Source organism: Lycorma delicatula, chromosome 1, assembly GCF_047948215.1.
Source record: "Lycorma delicatula isolate Av1 chromosome 1, ASM4794821v1, whole genome shotgun sequence".
NCBI classification, from domain to species: Eukaryota; Metazoa; Arthropoda; class Insecta; order Hemiptera; family Fulgoridae; genus Lycorma; species Lycorma delicatula.
The window spans coordinates 45,326,763-45,348,224 of record NC_134455.1 but is presented as its reverse complement, the minus strand read 5'-3'; the positions used below and the strand labels follow the sequence as shown (position 1 = coordinate 45,348,224).

Genomic DNA, 21,462 nt, shown 5'->3' with positions numbered 1-21,462 from the left:
ATCCGCTACTATATGTTCTCTACTGATTACATACTTCGAAATTTTTTAATAGTGATATCCGAAAAAACGTAATGTGCAATAAGTTAATGTAATATTTGTTTTGTTTTAAATAAATTTGGAATATATTTCTCAAAGTAAAATATAGCAGTAATTTATAGCTTCTCTGATTATATACATTGTATATTCCAGTTTAGACATTAGATTTCATTTCTTTAAGTTGTGTTTTTACGATAAATTTTATTAAAAACACTTTTAGTATTCAACATATTTCTTCCTTTTTTTTTGTCATTAATTTTGTGTAGTTGGTCACATTGCATATCCCGTTGCTAGCGTTTCCTTAAAGTATTGTTCTTCTTACTATCTATTTTCTTGTGTTCAGGATTTTGTTGTGTATTCATTAGTAGTATTCTATACTTGTGCTTCATAATTATATTAAAAGTATTAGGTAGGTTATTATTGTTATATAATTATCAGAATTTGTAATACGCATTATATTGTAATCAGTTATTGATTAGTTGACTGAGCTAATTGGTATATAGTTGGGTGTAGCTTGGCGTTCTTGAAGCAGTTCCTCATCTTGAAACCCGAGTTCGTTGGTTGCATTAGATAAGTTAGTATTTGCTTAATGTAAACAATTTTCTATATAAGATTTTAAATTGTAGTTGCGTAAAATAAATTTAATAAAAATAACGTGTAAAGTTAATGTTGACGTATCTTTTATGTATTGGACTTGTATATTTTTTCGTTTTTATAAACATACTTGAGTTATTTCATTGAAAGTCTAAAAATCTTATGGACGGTAAGAAAGTGGCGGACGTTTGTTTTTTCGTCATTGATACTTCCTTCCTAAATTAAAATTGCACTGAGAACAACCTTATGTTCTGTAGTTTAAACATGAGGCTACTTCACTGCGCACATTTTATATTTTTTGTTTAATGTTAATTTTTTTAATCTTAAGTTATCATGCAGTTAAAGAATTGTTTTTTTTAAAGATCCACAGTCGTTCAATGTTAAAAATGTTAACACCTAAATACATACACAATTTTAAACAGACGATCACTGTTATGTTTTATATATTTCACATATGATAACGAAGTTTTAGTTTTATTAAGAATTTAATTTACATTTTTAAGTTCCTGATAATGGAATTCTATTCCAAAAGTCCTTGAATGCATAAAAAAATTGTTGGTAAGTGGGTTTTTTAAAATTAGTTATATAATCACATACCAACGGGCAATGTTTGATAAAAAAAAACAAATGATTAAAAATAATCTTAACTTTGTTCTTTTCAATTAACCACCATTTTGTGTTTAGTTTAAATTTTATTATTAATTAGTTGTATAATTTGTGCATTTTATATCAATTAGACTAGATTAGTGAAAGAAGCAAGCATTAGATTAAGTAATGTTTCAGTGTACTAACTTCATATGATATCAACATAATCTGTACGTGGCCGACTGTTACCTTACTCCATTTAGGTACACCAGCATAATCAGCATAAGCTAACCAAACTTAATCTAATGCTTGTTTCACTTACTAAACTGATCTAAGTAGCATTAAATATATACTGGTTTAGTACACTGCATGTGATAACATTGAAAATATGTGGTAGATGTTCATTCAATTAACAAATCATGACTGTCACTGGATGACTAATGTCATCTAGTGGAAATTACAAAACTTTCAGATTTGATCTAGACATAGTACAATGTCTGCTGAGTATATAATGAAGTTTAACCAAAAATAATATTAGTTGTAAAATTAGTATGATTAATCAATTTGTAATGAAAAATATTGACAATAATTAAATGATTGTTTATAAAAAATTATCAAACAATGAGAATACAGTATACTGATACCAAAAATTAGCATAAGTTTTATGAAATTAAGAAGAATATAGCATAAATAGAATAAAAAATTAATAGAACCAAATTTTATTTATTTATTTTTTTTAATTAGAATAAAATAAAATAGCTTACTTTACAGGAAATATTACTTGTGAGTTATACTGATTTGTACAATTGTAGAAAAGAACTCATACTCATAATTTGTATCACAACCTCTGCATCTGAGTGTCACTTGTTTGACATTTTTAATAGCATGTTGCCAACCAAATATCTTTAACAGTGTGTTGTAGCAAATGTTACAATGTCCTCTTTTGTTAATTTTGATCAACTTGTGAAGAGAAATAAATAGGAGCTTTTTAGTTAATGGCAAGTTGACCAACAAATTCTTGAAACTCAATAATTCCTATTTTCTTTCCAGTTACTTTCAGGTAAGAAAATACGTGCTAACACTTCTATTATAGAGCAGCTCAACAGCAACCTTCCGGTACCACTTAATACATTCCCTTACAGGTAACTTTTAAGTTTTTATTCAATTAGAAACATTAATAATTGATTTTGCTGCATTGTAATCTGTAATGTCATTTTGCTTCATAACATGATTTTTTTCTAGTTTGGACAGCAGTAAGTTTCTGTAGTGTGTTTGTTAGGAATAAGACCTCTCTCTTGTCAAGCCATTAACATTACTTTGCAAAGCATGTGTTTCATCTCTTTTCAGTTCTTTGTTTGATAGGTTTAGGGATAAATCTCCTTTGGGAACATAACCTGCCAACAAGATGAGCCTTCTTTTCCCAATAATTTGTGAGCCATTACTATATTCTGAGTCGCATCCCTATCTGTCACTTCTCTGCCATTGTAGATTTTTACATTCCATGTGTACCACCAGGGAACATAATTTTATACCATACTTCAATCCTGGCCGATGATAATGTGAAAACATTTATCAACAAAAAAAACTATAATTTTTACCACACTTTAATCTTTTTCCAGGAATATTTGAATGATGGTTCATCTACACTCCTGGGGTAAAACCTTTTGAAAATTATTTTTTAAAGTATCAATGAAATATCTAATTTTGTACAATTTGTCATTTTCATTTTGTGTTTCATTATAAAAATCTATTAAACTTAATACTAGTTTGAATTTGTTTCTTTATATTAGCCTACAAATACTATTATTGCACAAAGGGTTTTTACACCTGTAATCCTTAATTTTAGGTTTTTTCTCCAGCCTCATCCAAATAATAAAACCAATAATTGCCTTCAGTTCACTGACATTTATATCCTTCTACATTGTTAGCCTAGTATGGCTGTAATGGTTCTGAAAGAATTCCTTTTAAAAATTTTTTGTTCCCTGTTTGTTGTTTTCTGTACTGTATAATTTAAAAGGTCGTCACCCAGCAGTTAAGGAAAAGACTAATAGGTTGAGTATTTTAAAATTTCAGTAAACTCTGTGGGTACTCCACACATTATTAAAAGTGGATTTGTTTAGATTGCCTCAAATTCTGACCATATTACAAATACCTAAGGGTCATCTGTTCATTCTTGTTACATAAGAATCACTCAGCATTAGACAATTCGGAGCTACTGCTACTACTTGAGACCCAATAATCATTTTGAGTATAAGTTTTTGAAGAAACAGAATCCATTACTATTAACAAATCATATTGAAGGAATAGGCATATTGTTACGGATGTTATTATTAATGTTATATGAAACATGTTATTAATTATTACGAATGTTATTGTTAATAATGTTATTATTAGGTAACCCACATTTTCTGCATTTACCACATTATTGCCCATATTTTCAGTACATTTTGTTAAAAAAAAATTTATTGAAAAAGCGATATATAATCTGTAATATCAACAATGTATTGTCTGACTATTAATGTTTTAGTAGGATTTTAATAGTAAACATAATTTTATTTTTAAAAGTCTCCAAAGAAATATCAACTTCCTAGCCTTAATAGGATAATATAATTAAAGCAAAAACTGAGTATGTAACTTAAGAGTAATTATCAACATTCTTAAAAAAGAAATTCAAATAATTCTTGTGAATTATTTCATGTGAAACTAAACTGAATCACTTCCTTGGATAGTTTAGTTATACCCAGTCATTTCCATGACTGGAAATGGCTTTGTCAACAGAAGTGATGCCCATGGAAGTGACCATTTTTATTATTCTTAGCAAAATATGGATCTTATTTGTGGTTAATTGAAAATGCTTCTATATGTTAATAATTGTTTTCTTTCCATTAATTACAGTAAGGTTTTATTATAATTTTTATTTGCCATTCAATAGTGTCCACTGGAATGATTTATGATTCAGTCTTTATTCATGAACAGTTTTAAAAAGTATAAAGTTGCTACAAAAGTCTCTATGTAAAGAAATATATGAATTGTTTATAATTAGTTTAATATTTTTCACATAAAACCTGCTCTATGCTCTACATTATATCTGTATTAACTCCATTGTCTGCACACACTTATTTGTCACAAAATGCATTTAGACAAAAAAACAGTTCCTGGTAGCAGTTGTCAGCTAATCAGCATTCCTTAGTTATAAATAAGAAATTGTTTCCATCTGTTTGTCCCAAAGGGAGTTGTTACAGGTTAAGTTTGGATCTCTAGTTGGCCACTGAATTTCAGAGCCCCCACCAGTAAATTGCCCTTCAAAATTTTAATTAAAAATATCTCTTAATGACAGCATAATAACCTGGAGCTCCACCATGCTGTAATGTGGCAGTTACATACTAATCACAGTTTGAACTGAGGAGTAAAATAATTTTAAACATAGGTATGAAATATTGTTCCTCAACACATCCTTCAAAAAAAAAAGCATACCTTATTACAAATGTTTCAAATATTGCTGCCCACATCATTATGTGGGGTTGGTCTGTGACGTCCTAATAAAAAGTGGAGATTTTCTTTGTACTAAAAACACAAGTTTCCCTTATATCCTTGCCCCAGTCAGAAATTTCATTAACAAGAGCAAGCTAAAGAGTGTAAACCCAAGATTTTTTTTTCATTATTTTCTAGTTTGTTGGAAAGTGAATCTTTAGCTCTGAAGACATTTTCCTGGTTGACTTAGAAAATTGTAGAAAGGCTTCGGCAATAATATAAGAATTATTCTATTGACATCCAGATCATTTCAAATAGAGATCTGACCTGATGGAAAAGACATTTTCCACTTTTGGAGTTTTACTACCGATTGTGCCTTCTTACCATTGCTGAATGAATCTGGCCCCTATGCTTCATGGTTTTCATTTGAGTTTGTATGCTTATGCACTCAAACATTAGCAGCAACTCTTTTTAATTGAATACTAGCTTCTGTCGTCTGCCATTTAACTTATATAAATAAAAATTTACACAGAACATAAGAAAACAACATAAACTTTTCTTGTAAACTTGGCACTTTGACAAACCTTTACAATCATCTGATGCCAAACGTTGTGACATTTAGCCTCTGGAACCACCATTAGGTTTTGCTAAAGAGGATTTGGTGAAATGCAATTTTGTAGCATGTGAAAATACCATGCCTGACCGGGATTTGAACTTGTGCCTCTAGTTTGATGACAACCTATATATTATATCATGGAAAGAGACTTTGTGGTCACTCTGTAGTAAAGTTAATTAAAACAATGCCCAATGTTCATCTTGTTATAACAAATTAGCTTCTTTAATCCTCAGATTAGCATGGAAATATGTGTAATGAACTGTTGGATATTTTATAAACAATCATTTGGCCACAGAAATGATATACTCCTTTGAAGACAAGATTTAAAACATAATACTTTAGAACATAAAATTCAATGTTAAGTTCTTTTTTAAATATTTTATTTACTTTGTAACTTGTTTATTAAACATGAAATTCACTTTCTGTTATACTTAGTATTCAACATAGTTACTATTATTTAAGGCTGATCCAGGCTATGAAATTACTATCACCTGTTGTTGAAAATATTTAATGTTATCATGACTTGAGTTGCGAATCTGGTAGTAAGGCTGCCAATTTTTATTGTAGAGTAGTGTGGTTAGAACAGAATTAAAAACTACTTATGCTTATAAATTTTGCTCAATTTTATTACAAGGAATTTACATAGAATTTGTTTATGAAAATAGAAAAATAGAATGTACAATTATGAATGAAAATGGAACTTAGGAATTTGATTTTTCAAGTTAGGGTAAAGTGGTGTTATTTGGAAAAATCCCATCCTACAGTTTTTATTACTAAACTAAATAAAATATGACTAAATGAATAAAGATAGGTAATACTTGCCATTTTGTAAGTATTTACTTATGGCTATATAAATAAACATCAGAAAATCTTATACTTGTATTAGTATTTTGTTGAATAAATTTTAAATGAATAACTATGTGCAAATACTGATTGAAGATTACTGAAAGACATACTCCACCTTGCCACCTTACTTAAAATGAGTGAATAAAAAGGAACAAATAACTATTTCCTTCTAAAGTTTAAAGGTAACTGTTCAGAAACCTAAGATCATATTAGCACTATTTTGTTGTAAAACAAAATAGGCTACATGTTCAAAAACTTTAAGAAAGTTAAGTAATGAATGCAAGCAAATACAAAGAACTTAGTTTTCATAAAGTTTGTTGAATAATTACTTACATTATTTCAGAAGAAAATAAAAAGCAGAAACAGAAAATAAAAATACTTTATAAATTTCATCTACTGAATTTCAAAATTGTGTAGGGGAATACTTAATCCTACTATGGCATGGAAAACATTCATTTATATTGTGAAGTTAAGTGCTAAAGCATAAGATTAGATTTACTTTGCACAAAATGTTATGAGTTGAACTGCATGTGCGAAGAAAGTAAGAGCTGCCACACTTTAAAGATTGTTTCTTAGACTTCAGAGGGGCCTCATGTATCATTGTTCAAATGTGTGTGTGATGTGACCAATCAAAGTCATAAATATTGATTTGTCTTTGCTTGGCAGTATTCTGACAGTTGCATTTGGAGTCTGAGCATTGTTTTTGAAGCAGTGAAAAAATTGACTCTTTAGGTGACATTGACATAGCTTTGTGCTGTTGCTAACACAATTTTTGTTATTTCAAAACCGAAGAGTTGTTCAGTAAACAATATTTAAAAAGTATGATCAATCAAGAGTTTATTGATCAGCCTAAAAACACATTCCAGTATTTAGAAATCTTTTTTGCTTGACGTAATATTGCAAGTTATTGTGTGTTCTGTCATACATATTTTGGGGAAAACAGCACTGAATGTCAAAAGCAATAAACAAGATAAAAATATAATTGTGAAAGATCAGAAGATGAAACAATGTAAAATTAAAGCACATACTCATTAGGTAAGACTAAAGAGATATGAAATTCAGAACATCAGGAAATTTGATGAATAAAAACTTAATTATTTTAAGAATCTTTCTTTTTTTTACTTGAAAAAAAAGATGTGATGATTTTAATTCACATCATACTATTTTCAAATAAATTTATAAAAGCTTGAGGAAAAATGTAATAAGTGGTTAATTACAATTTTTTATTTAAATAAAAGGAATTTATTGTTGCTTTTACTATTAAAAAGAGAAATTTTTTATTTAAAAAAAAATCTATATTCTTCATTTATCGTAATTGTTATCTATTCACGAAGATGAAAATTTATGTTTTTGTTTTTTTTTTGTACAAGATGCCTCCAGGTTCCATTATTTCATGCTTGTTCGTAACAGCCACTTAAGTCATTTCAAGTAACTCAACTGTTTGTTTCATCAGTATTAAAAGTTTTTTCTTTTTTTTATATTCCAATTTGAGAACTTTTTACGTTTTTGGATCTTCAGAATTTGTTTATTGTAAATCTTCCTGAATAATACATTCTTTTCTTGTGACACTTTTCCTCCTGGCGGGCTGAAATATATTCTTTTTACATTTGTCCAATAATTCAAGGAAATTTAATTCCTATTTCAGTATTTTAATTATCTAATAATCTGTTTAATTTTTGACAATTTTTTATATTCTATTTCATATTGTTGGAAGGTGTTTTTTAATTATTGAATGTCATATTTGGGTCAATCCATTCCAAGTCAAGAAAAAAATAATTGGTTGCTTGACCGTCTCAAAAAAAAAAAAAATAGTATTTTGTAGGTGCATTTCCCTTATGTTATGGTAGTTCAGAACCAATTTTTTTAAACTTTTATTGTATTCATTTCAAAAATTCTGGCCTCTTTTTTTAACTTAACGCTGTTTTTCACGTTTGCAAGCATTTACCATTTTCTAAATTACTCAGCACTGTGTTGTCCTAGGCTTTTCAAATAAACTGCATTATGTTTGTACATTCGGGCCTATAAATCCAAGTCCTACCTAATATGATTTTGTTCATGTTTGTAGCTCAAAGTATTGAATTCAAATGAACAAAATTCAATTCTCAAAGAAGGAACAGTTTCTCAACTTTTTCTGTGCTTTTATATATATATGAGTATAATTTATATAAAATATCAATGATGAGTAGCGTACACTTTAAGAAAAGAATTTTCAGTTGCATTATCTCTGTTAGGGAACCAGATAAAATCTGGAAATTACACAAAAGTTCTTTTTGGTATCAAACTTAGTATAAATTTCAACTTTGAGATTCAATCCCAAAATAAGTAAACAGTTTGAAGATATTTGCAAGAAATAATTTTCCCCTTCTCATTCTCTTAAAATACTTGTGCCATGCTGTGACCTCATTGATTTCATAATAAGAGTACGTAAGAATGAACAACTCCTGTGCCAATATTCATCACTGACAAGATTTTTTTTGTTATAAAATTGATGCTTATTTTTACTAAACTGTATAATTTGAGATAAAACTTATATTACAAAAATAACTATATTCTATCCGTTATCGTTTGATTTTTTCATATCCAGAGTATTATATACTTACAAATTACATGAAGTTTTTGTAGATATCCTTTATTATGAAGATAGTTCAGAAGTATTTATACTGATAAATTAAAAAAGTTATGCAGTGTATAGCAAAATTAGTAGTTATTAAAAATAGTTTTTTCTTATTGTTAACTGATGGTATTTTTCCAGTTTTGTCTTGATCAAACTATCAATTTTTTTTTTGTCTTGAGTCATTTGACTGTTTTGATGCAGCTCTCCAAGATTCCCTACTAGTGCTAGTCGTTTCATTTCAGTATACCCTCTACATCCTACATCCCTAACAATTTGTTTTACATATTCCAAACGTGGCCTGCCTATACAATTTTTTCCTTCTACCTGTCCCAGTATTAAAGCGACTATTCCAGGATGCCTTAGTATGTGGCCTATAAGTCTGTCTCTTCTTTTAACTATATTTTTCCAAATGCTTCTTTCTTCATCTATTTAACACTTTATCCACCCATCTGATTTTTAACATTCTCCTATAGCACCACATTTCAAAAGCTTCTAATCTTTTCTTCTCAGATACTCCGATTGTACAAGTTTCACTTCCATATAAAGCGACACTCCAAACATATACATTCAAAAATCTTTTCCTGACATTTAAATTAATTTTTGATGTAAACAAATTATATTTCTTACTGAAAGCTCGTTTCGCTTGTGCTATTCAGCATTTTATATCGCTCCTGCTTCGTACATCTTTAGTAATTCCACTTCCCAAATAACAAAATTCTTCTACCTCCATAATCTTTTCTCCACCTGTTTTCACATTCAGTGGTCCATCTTTGTTATTTCTACTACATTTCATTACTTTTTCTTTGTTCTTGTTTATTTTCATGCGATAGTTCTTGCGTAGGACTTCATCTATGCCGTTCATTGTTTCTTCTAAATCCTTTTTACTCTCGGCTAGAATTACTATATCATCAGCAAATCGTAGCATCTTTATCTTTTCACCTTGTACTGTTACTCCGAATCTAAATTGTTCTTTAACATGATTAACTGCTAGTTCCATGTAAAGATTAAAAAGTAACGGAGATAGGAAACATCCTTGTCGGACTCCCTTTCTTATTACGGATTCTTTCTTATGTTCTTCAATTATTACTGTTGCTGTTTGGTTCCTGTACATGTTAGCAACTGTTCTTCTATCTATGTATTTGAACCCTAATTTTTTTTAAAATGCTGAACATTTTATTCCAGTCTACGTTATCTATCGAATGCCTTTTCTAGGTCTATTAAACGCCAAGTATGTTGGTTTGTATAAACTGTCAATAAAAAAAAAAGGATCAACTCGGGAGATTGGGTACTGCAAACCAGTTTATATTTTTGTGAGCTTATTGAAAAGTATACCAATTTTTAAAAGTAAGTTTATTCAGTAGTAATATATACAATATCAAGGTTGTTTAGATTGATTAAAAAATGAATCTTACTAGGAGAGAGGTTTATTCAGATTTAGTGTTTTTCCTATAGGATGTGTATATAAATTTGGAAAATAGCTGATGAGCAGTCTGTAACAGTATTTAATGGGTGTTACTGTAAGTGACCATTGAGTGAACCTGCCAGAAAGTTAGATTTATCATATAATGTAAAAGCTAATACATAATATATGTTAAGTAAGGTTTTAAATTTTAGTTTAACATTAAGTTTTTCTTTGTATTTTTCATTTACGTTAATGTATAATTAACATTAATTCTTGTTTTTCTGATGTTTTATGTTATTTGGCATTAACATCATATTTATTTTATTAACATTGTCATTTCTTAATTGTTCTTCATCTAGGATGCCTGCCAGATCTCCTCATCGTCGTTCACCAGTACCTGTTCCTCCTGCACCACCTAGAATATCACGTAGGTCACCACCACCCCCTGTAAAAAGAGGACGGTCCTTGGATAGAAGAGGTGGTAGCTCAGGCCCATCTCGACGTAGGGAGTTCAGGAATGGTTCTCCTCCGCACAGGTTTGTTTTTGAACGATCTTAAAATAAAAAGTATACTGTGTTTAGTTTGTGTGAAGGCAAGTGAATCGTGGGTACAAGGTCATTTTATCGAATTTTTTCATGAAAATTTACAGCTGATGAATCAAAATTGACATATAGCAGGAAGTATACAGTGATCCCTAATGTCTGTAAGGATAGCTAAATATTAGTGAATTCACATTATTCAGTATATTCCTAACTGTATAATTTCATATTTAGCATACTGCTAAATATCTTCTGTATTCTTCAGAAATTTTGGCACTTTTCATTGACATTTAAATTTACATTATAACTTTTATATACATTGTGGTGATATAAAAGTGGTCAAATTTGTTATTGCCAGGAAGATGTGCTTAAATTTGTTTAACATATTACATGTTTACTATTATAAGGGGTATTCAATTTTAATTCAACAAATGATCAGTGCATCACTATTTTTGATTTTAATGTTATTTGGTATATATGGTAACTAGCCACCTTGTAGTGGCCAAAAAATATTTTTTTTTTGTTTAAAAAATTTTTCTTTATTAAGAAAACAGCCATTTTCATCACTTTTTCTATGAGTTCTAGGATTCTTATTTTACATCATACAGGGATCAAAAATGGCTTTTTGGAAAGAGTAAAGATGAAACTTCATCTTAATGTACTCAAAATTAACTTTGTTATACTTAACTAAATCTTGTAATGTTTACTGAATTAAGTTTTCAAATTTTGGGTCCAGAATAAATAATTAAGGGCTTAGGATAACAGGCCTGTTTCTACTCTTCAACTCTTAGGTACTAGTGGTACTTATAAAACAAAAGTTAACTGTTACCTACCGAGTGTCCCTCATTAAAAAAATGGCTGCAAAATCAAATGATTTTTAAAATGTATCGTTTTTGGGGTCCAAAATCCACATGTGGGACAGGTGGCAAAAATCTGAAGTGTTTACAGCAGTAAGTACTTTTTATATATTGTAAAGCCATATGAGATTTATTTTGTTACTCAAAGGGGTAAAACTGCTAAAACCATCGTTCCTTCTAACCATAAACTGCATATTGAAAAATACTGATGTGTATTTTAACTAAACTCATTAGAATGAATAAATTGATAATTAATAAATAGACAATTAAAAAATGATAGTCAATTACAGAATGATTAATAATAATTACAAAATTATAATTCAAATACATTAACAAGTTGTTCAATTCACTTTTACCTTATTTTACTCTTGCTAATGGAAGTTATGAATAAATCTTACATGTTTTGATAACAAACTTAACTAACATAACTTAGTGCTCCTGCCATTTTTTTTCATCACTGATCTCATTCATCTTTGGTGTAATGTGTTCTCATCCAGTAATGATAGAAAAAACTTTGAAGGCATGAGAATCTTTAAAATATTTTCCAGTTGAACCCATATTTGATTATCCCTCAATGATTTCTTTAATGAAATAATAGGACCCTGTGAATGGAAAAAGTGTTTGCTATTCCTCTTAATTTTCATTTTTTTGACTTAAATGACTTCGCCTAACTACAACTTGCCATCGTATGTGCAGCAGACATAATTTTTACATTTTGGCTTTGGTAACCCTTACAATGCAGTCAAAAATGCTAATGTCCTTGTTTACCAATACTAATGTAATTGTTTCTAATTCAGAGGTCGCCAGGATTTTGAGAATACATTTCTGACTTGTTAGAACATAACTGTGAAAGGTTCTTGTTTCTGGAACGGTTGTGATTACCTGATAACGAAAACTGAGATATTCTTCAGTCTCTTGAACATCTTTATTAGAGCAGAAAATAAGTGTCGTATTTTTAATATTGTCTGCAATAATTGTACATTTAAGGAAGTGTAACAATTTGATTGTTCAGTGTCCTTTGAAGGCTTGCTTTAGTCACAGCCCTTTTTATAGTTTCACCTATATCATTACATGGTCCTTATCCATGGTATGAGGCAAAAAAATGCCATTCAGCTGCGATTTCAAAAATCTTCTTGATGTGATGGTAGTAGTACAAATTTGTGAAATTTTTTTGTTTTTTACTGGGCCTTAGGAGCCATCAGAAAAATAAAAAATAAAATTCTTTTGCTTTGAAAGCAGAAGAACGATGTAGTATTGTGCTTAAAATACTCACTAATCACACAGTAGCTTAAGCTTTATAATTTTTTTTTTTTAAATATGGAAGAATGGATGTACTGTGACATATGTTTTTGACCAGTGATATGATGACTTCATCCTGTATCTCAAAAGGAAAAGTTGGAGAGAAGTCTCCCATAACAATACATTCGCCCTCCCAACATTTAGAAATTTTGAAAAACCAGTTTTTAAATTGTTTTTCTTTTAGGGCTGTGTACTATTCTTGAATAAAGGAAATTCATTACATAGTGATGAAATCACAAACCATTGTTCTCATGGACATTTCCATTAATTCTGCATCAGGTCATCAGTAAGGCAGGTGGTCTCCCCCTATGTAACCAATCATGAATGTTTGTATGACCGTCACTAAATGCCCTAACTCATTTTCTCACCATTCCATCAGATGTAGCGTTATCCACTAACACTACTAATCTGCTGATGAATTTTGGCAGCTTTTATACCCCTTCCATTTAAGAAACTAATTACAGCATTATTTCACAATTTTTAGTACTGTCTATAGTGATAGGCACTTCACACTACACTTGTATGAAACTGTAAACAATGACTAACAATTACATACCATTTGTAGCAAGCTGACAGGTGAAGTTGTTCAGTGGAGGTGTACAAAACTGTGACAGCCATGCTGCATTGGAGATTTATCAAAACTGAAAATGGTAATTTAAAAAAGTACCGTGCGTGTGTGTGTCTGTTGTAGATAAAACTGAGATAAATATAAGTCATTCAAAACTATCAAAAAATTTTTGCAGTGTACAATAAAGTTAGGACTGTTTAAAGAGAACTATATTTGCAGTCACTGGTTTGGTTTGCAGGAGTTGTACAGAACAGCTGCTGACTAATGTTAAGAAGATTAAGTATTCAAAAAATTGATTTATGAGGAAAACATTTTTGTATAAATTATAAAAATTCTTATTAAAACTTTAAATGTGTAAAAACTTTATTTTCACTTTCTGAACATCACAATTGTCTAAAAATCCTGCCTTTTAATGGCATACTTTACAAACAAACCAGGGAATGAAAACTAACTTTTTGAATTGTAGTCTGTATGAAGAAAACATTAATCACAGTAATTTTGTTGTATTTTGGTAATAAAATATGTGAAGTTGAAATTTCTGCCTAGTTCAAATATGTTTAATAACCATGAAATTGAAAGAAGTCACTTGGTGTTCATCATATGAAGACATCAAATGTTTATGTGGTGTGTTTTGTGAAGACAATAAATGCCATTTAAATATTATGAACTTTAAAATGAAAAAATGAAAGATTATAATTGAAGAAGTGGTAAGTAAATGCAAAAATAAACTATGCATGTAGTGAATGAAAATATTTATTATAAAAACGTGCAAATAGAATGATTGCCTGACAGCTTAGATTTGAATCTAATCGTGGTTTATATGGACTCCGATTGCAGTGTAGGTTTTCAATTTTATTCAAACCTGTTATTATAAAATAGATTCAAAAACGAATTTATTGTTCTTTCAAAGAAATAGTTAATTATGAGTCAGAAAAGCTAAAATATTAAAGAAACTGCTCTTGTAATGGGATCATTTATTGTCTTGATACTTCTAGGATTAAGTGTAATTGCCATGTTATTTAAAAAGAGTAAAAATTTATTTTGTGTTTGCCATTTTTTCAGACGTAGTAGATCACCAGTGCGTCGAGGTGAACCAAAAGGACCTCCCCCTCGGGATTTTGTAGATATTCCAAAAAGAAAGTTATCACCACCTCCCCCCAAGAAGAGTCGTCGAGAAGATGGAAGAAGAACGATTGGTTCTCCTGAAATTAAGCAAACTAGGTGAGTTTAGAGATTGTTTTGAATGCTTGATATGTATGAGTTTCTGTAAGCTGGTCTTATCTTAACACATTTATGTAATATGTTCATTTAAAACAACCTGATCTTTTATAAGCTTCTGGTCATTTCATGACCATACTAATATTAATAAATTCTATGTCATTTACCTTATTACTTAAAATGTATTTTTCTTACTTGAACATTCATATAAATTTGAAATTACTTAAATTACGACAGTGTGAAGTAATATTATTATTCATGTATTCATTTGAAAAAAAAGAAAAGAAGTAACCAAAAACTAAACATAAAAGGATACAATAATTTGTCCATTCAATACTTATATCTCAACAGTTCTGCAAAGCTTAATTTTAATTATATATTTTAGTTTCAACATAATTTTACAGTAGTATGTGTAGAACAGTATTATTCAGGTGATAAATCGTCATAAATTAGTTTGACTCCTGCCATCAAGAAAATGTAAATTTCATCAGAAAAAGTTGATTCCTATCTCATTACTAAATACAACATTATTTTGCCCTTTATTTTTGTAAATTACCAAAATAACACTAATGCTGATTTTTCAAAATAAAAAAGCTTCCTCATTGGGTGGAGCAAATAGAAATAAGAAGTGTTTTCAAGAGAAGTCTTTCTAAAAAAATGAGTTTTATTTTAAAATCAAAGGAATACTTGTTTTTGAGTGAAAAACAATTTGCAAAATTGTGTAAGAGAAGTCTGGTAAACATTAAAACACGTTACGTATTAACGAGTTTCTTAATATGCAACAGTGGTCATGTGTTTTAATATGGGTATTCAAAATTAAGAATAGTTTTAAAAATTGTAATTTTTTTTACATTCTTGCTGTATCATCACATACATGCTGAATCCACACTATGCCGACTGTCCCAATTGTGTTGTTTGGAATTACTTTTATTAGCATACTTTTTTTATTACTCAACTCTTTCATAATGTACTTGGTTACTTGACAAAACATTTTCAGTAATGTAACCAAAACATTACTTTAAATTATGTAAATGAAAAATTTGGTCTATTTAAAATAACGTATAAGATTTTTAAAAAAATACATATAATATAAATTACAAAAGAATCCTCATTTTCAGGTTCTGCATTGTAGTCATTTATCTTGTCAGTTAATTTTAGAAAAGAAAGTGCCTTTCTTTCAGCCTCAGAGGATCCTCTTCTGGTGAGTGATACTCTCCCTTGTTTTCAGTTTGGCTACAAACTGTTTTTCAACTATTGCTTCCATCAAAGCCTCTAAATAACAAATGTGTGTACTCTACTCCACATTTTTGGTGCAAAAGATGTGCATTGAATATGCACATATTTAGGAGGTATTTGAATTCCTTTTTGTACCAAATTTTGTCTTGTTTGTTTAATGAGTGTGCCCCCAAGCATCTGATCCATTTCATTAACAGCCTTGCATATAAATGTTATCAATAATTTAAGGAATGATAACATTTTGCCCTTTTCTTCTTAGCTCAATTGGAAGAACTTTGTGCTCTGTTGACAAACATAGCACATCCCTTCAATAATCACACCACTTCAGTTAGCATCATTTGACCAGACTTTTCACTCAATGCTATCATTTCATTTTTCTTTAATTTTTTTTACAAAATCCTTAGAGATATTTTCTATTACACCTTACTGTTCCCACCAGGTCAGTGTCTTTATCTTTCAAAACAATAGCCAACTCTGACAATAGAAATTGTCAGAATACACACAATATCCCTTTTGAAGCAAGTCTTGCATCAAAGCAAGTACAATATTTGTTACACGGCTGGTCCATAATTTGTATCATGGATTAGTTCTGTTTCACTTGCAGTGTATACAAGTATATAAATATATCCTGACTTAGAATCAGACAAAACATAAGTTTTGATTCCAAATCTAGCTAATTTAATTCTTATAAACTGTATGAAACTCGACCGACCTTTCCACAACAGAATGCTTTCATCGATAGCTACTTCCCTCTCTGGTGTGTAATGTCATTTACACGTATTCTAAGACAGGTTTAATTTTATGTAATCTTTTGTTTTTTTGAGGTGAAACTATATTTTGTAAAATGTAAAAATCTAGGTAGAAGTTTCGTGTGCCATAACAGCTGAAAAACCTGGGGTTGTAAATAATGTTTTTTGTTTATTTTTGTATATTTGTCAAATTCAGTTTTCCAAATAATTCCATGCAGAATTTAGACTGTAAGTAATAAACATAATTCATTTCTATTTGCTGGTTTCCACTTTTGAAATCGTGAAAACTGCTTCATTTAGAAAATGATCTGCATATACGTTTGTTTGGTTTGTAATTATATCAACCAATTCATCAGTTATAAAAAGTTTGAAAATACTAAATATGTCATTTGGCTCAGGAATAACAACATTTATACCTGATGGTTCAGTGAAGTTGGAGGGCCTACAAAAGGAATCAGCGTGATAGTAAATTACCCATTCAATATTTCTTGTATATCTTTGAATAAGCAAATCGTTATTGTTTTACAATCCTTCACAAAGGATTTTATAAATGCTGTTTTACAAATCCTTATTGTATCTATACTATCACTATCAGATTGTAACTGGTCTAAAATGTTGAAATATTAGCTTTTGAAGTAGATGCCATCTCAGATTTAAGAAAACAACATTTATAAAGCTATTGTAAAAAACTTGAAAACTGCTGGTCCAGTTTACAAATGTACGGTAAAGTTTATAAATTAATTTATAAAGCATATACACAATATTCAATCACAAAACAGTGGCTACAATCTGAAATAAACATATAAAAATACTCGTAGTAATTCGTGAACAAGATGTAAACAACACACCATACAAGCTCTATCAGCTGTTTTATGTATGTTAAATTCTTTAGAATGTGACAGAAACTCTTTACTAGCGCTGTGTACCATTGCAGAATAATGATGAACTACATTCTAAAATAACTCCCGGAATATTCGACAAAGGCCCTTTTTGTGCATATTGGCTACGTCAGAATACCTTAATCTGGTAAGGGGGTAACAAACATAGTCAGAGAGCACATTCGCTATTTCCCAGAAGACTAATGGTTACATTAGGCGAGCCACCAGCATGCAAATATTGCTTTTTTGCTATTCCAGATTCTGCTGTCTTGTGTAGTACCAGGTCAAGAAGCAACAATACTCTTTACATTTTTTAGCATCACATGTCATTTATAGCAGTTTATGCTACAATAGCCCTCACAACTAATACATAAATCTTCATGACTGCTAGGTTTCTGGTATTTCAATTTGTGCTCTGACAGACAATAAAAATTACAAATAAATGTAACTAATGCTGAAAGAAAAATACAAAATGAAATTTGAATCTATATTAAGGAAAACCTGATGATCATGTTGAGGAACCCACATAGAAGTAGTTAGATATTCAGAGTCCTAATAAAAAAAAAATCATTTTTATTTACTAAACTGATTTCTGGAGGCATTTTAAACCTGGCGCCAATTGTTGTAGAAATTTCCATTCTTAAGATTTTTATAGAACGTCTCTTGTTTCATCAGCCTCCTCTTCTGAAAAATGATTTCCTAGAAACAAAATAGTCTCTTTTAAATCTAGAGGTGACTTGCATCTCTGCACTAATTTTCCTCTGTTCACATAATGCTTTTATCTGCCAAATGTTCATAAACCCTTTGATTTCATAGATTGTCAAAAGTTAAATGTAGGCAACACCTCGCTTAACATGTTGGCTGCCATGAGATGCACCAGTGTTTCTCAGGATTGAATTATGTATTTAGCTGTGAGATGTGTGGTGGTACTCAAGATTCCATTACAAACAGGCTGTGAATAGCCATACTGGCTTCTTAAATACAATTTTATATTATACACTGTTATATGTCTTGGCCTGTTTTGAATGCTTTGTTGTTTGTGTGTGGCTTATAAGGAATGTCAGACAATGTGATTGCATAGTGGCACCATCTTCTGACACTTCAATTTTCCTGTTTTATGAACCTACAGTTTGTCAAGTGAGTGAGTTTATTGTATGTTGTTAATGTTATTATTTTTAGTTACTTAAAATATGTATATGTACATTGTAATTTTAAAGCCCAGCATTAAAAAAAAAATTAATTTTATTATAAGAAAGAATTTTATGCACAAGAATGATATGAACATCATTATAAGGCCATGAGTAGGATTGATGCACTCACTTTTTTTTTAATATTTGAGGTTATTATTAAATTTTAACTTTATATACATCCAAAAATTATGCCTTAAAAATTAAGAACAGTTGTTATTTATTAAGGCCTGACAGACAGGTTTGTTTTCCTTGTACACTGTGGCATTAGAATTTTCCTTTTAACATTATGGCAAACGTATTAAAAATTAATGACAAAATCAGACAAATGCTTTTTCTGTCATCTGTTTAGAGAGCAGCACTACTCTGATATATTTTGTTTTACTAGTGGCCGTTCGTTATAGTTAATAGCGTGTGTTTATTATCCTGGTTTCTAAATCAGACTACATTTTATCTGCATCTTTCTTGAACGTTTTTCAATTACAATATGCTCCTATTGTTTCTGTTTTTTTTGTTGTAATAGTCTTCCTTTTTACTTACTTTTATGAAGTACAGGAAGTATTGTGATTGCAAGAAATTTTGATTTTCAGATTTCAACAGAAATATCCATCCATTTTGACCATCTCTGAATCCATTTTGACTAGTTTCGGCATGATGTATGTATGTATGTATTGTCCTAAATCCAAAATTTCAACATCATATGGGTAATCAATTTTTAGTAATAAGCCCTCGTTGAGAGCTTTTAAATGATATCTTAAATGGTACTAATTTTCATTGGTTCCAGAGTTATAGCCAAATAAAATTTTATTAATTAATGAAATATTTGGATCTTACAAGGGGAAGGCAGATCAGTTTGAATCGGATTTAAACTACTTTTTTTTAAACTTTTTTTAAATTTAAATATATTGATTTATTAATAATTATTAACCTCTGCTTGTACAAAAAAATTCTTACAGTAAATAATTCAATAACAAAAAAAAAATCTGAAGTTATAATGGGTCAACCTCCTAGTCCCTCTTCACTCCCTCCAGGACTTAGCACTCACTCTCCATCTTACAGAGTCTCAGATAAAGAAATATCACAAATCCTTCTTGATTTAGTGTAGAGTGATGATCTGGATAATTATTTTGATTCTTCAGAATTTGAAAGCAATATATCACATTTTGCATATGAATGCGATACTTCTCAGGATGAGACACCAGCCCCAAATATTTTATCTCAATCTGCAGGTAATAATTTGTTACCTTCTAATGATAATTTTTTGAAATGTGGTAGTGAATGGAGTGATAGAGAAAATTTAAGAATAAATGTTTCACCTGTCCCAAGTTTTCAAGGTGGTCATCTACCACAGACAACAGAACCAACTTATTTAAATTTATAAATCTAATCAGACGAAATTTCATATAAAACTGCAAAAAACTAATTATGCTGAATCCATGTTTTTTCTGTGGGTGTAATAGAATTACTCCATGGAAACTGGTAATTCGGCGAGATTTAAAAACTTTTTTGGCATTATTTTTCATATGGAAAATATTAAAAATTAATATGCTCAGTGATTATTGGAAACAATCGTCCCTTTTTAGTATGCCTATATTTAGTAAGTCGTGAGCAGAAACTTGTTTTATTTATTGTTGTGATACCTCCATTTTTCATATAACAAAGGCAATATTCAAGACAGGTTATTATATAAATTTACACAATAAAAAGTATATTTTATCCAGGGAAGCAATTGTTTATTAAAGCATAATGCTTTGGCATAGTCGTCTTATTTTTAGGTAATATATTTAAATTAAGAGTAAAATTATATTTGCTGTCAGCACCTACATAAAGTTCTTGTGTATAATGGTACAGATGATATTGCTTTAGCAGGCAAAAATCGTGCCCAAAAAGTAATGAATTTAATGGAATATAGATTAAATAATGGACATTCTCTTTATTTAGATAAACATGCGTGTATGATTGGCAGAAAATCTGCAAATAGGTACTTATTGTACAGGTACGTAACAAATGAATAGAACTGGCCTTTCAAAAACTGTGATTGTATCAAAATTATGCAAAGGACAAATATTTTACTGCAGGAATTTGTATGGGGAAATTATGCGATAAATAAGATTATCTAATGTACTCTTCTGAATGTAAATTCGTTTTTGTCGAAGTACCTACTAATCGAGATGATATTTTGAAACCACTTGCAGTGAAAGAATATAATAATTATACGGGTGGGGTAGATTTTCAAGACAAATGATGTTACTACTCATGTGAACAAAAAACTGGTTACACATACATATATCTCAAATAATGTTACTGAATTCATTTTACTTTCACTACAGTTACTACCATTGGACAAAACCATGATTTTTAGAATGTCTATTATAACAAGTTTACTTGAGATTCCTGATTGTTAAAAGTTTCAATTCTGAAGAATCTAACACCACAAAATGAAGAAAATTGAAAAAAAGAAATGAAAAGTGAGAAATTTCACGTAGATGTCAATATTGTTCACAGCATGGGAAACAGATTTTAAGTATTTATTACTGTCGTGTGTCCAAATAAGCCTGCTCATTATGTTTTAATAAATACCATGTTAATTAGAAAACAAACACTGAATAATCTTTTTCAATATTATTTGTTACATAACTTTTTACTTATGTGTTTGTATTTGTATGTACACATTTAAAAATGTGATAATGTTGAATTTATCCTCCAGATTGGCCGGCAGCATGACCTTGAAGAAGGCTCAGTTGCTGAATAAATACTCGTTTAGTGC

At 29.7% G+C, this 21,462-nt stretch overlaps 1 protein-coding gene across 6 annotated transcripts in view; it reads left to right on the top strand.

The window, feature by feature from the left end:
- The first annotated feature begins 306 nt into the window (after positions 1-306).
- LOC142317780 (uncharacterized) overlaps positions 307-21,462 on the top strand; it is a 93,980-nt gene continuing 72,824 nt past the window's right edge. For 3 of the 6 annotated variants that reach the window (XM_075354358.1, XM_075354350.1, XM_075354332.1), the window contains exons 1-3: positions 307-445; positions 10,524-10,700; positions 14,490-14,648. In XM_075354358.1, coding sequence (XP_075210473.1) covers positions 10,525-10,700; positions 14,490-14,648 — 335 coding nt within the window. In that variant the 5' untranslated portion in view covers positions 307-445; position 10,524. The other 3 variants (XM_075354340.1, XM_075354346.1, XM_075354335.1) reach the window with 3 other exon arrangements.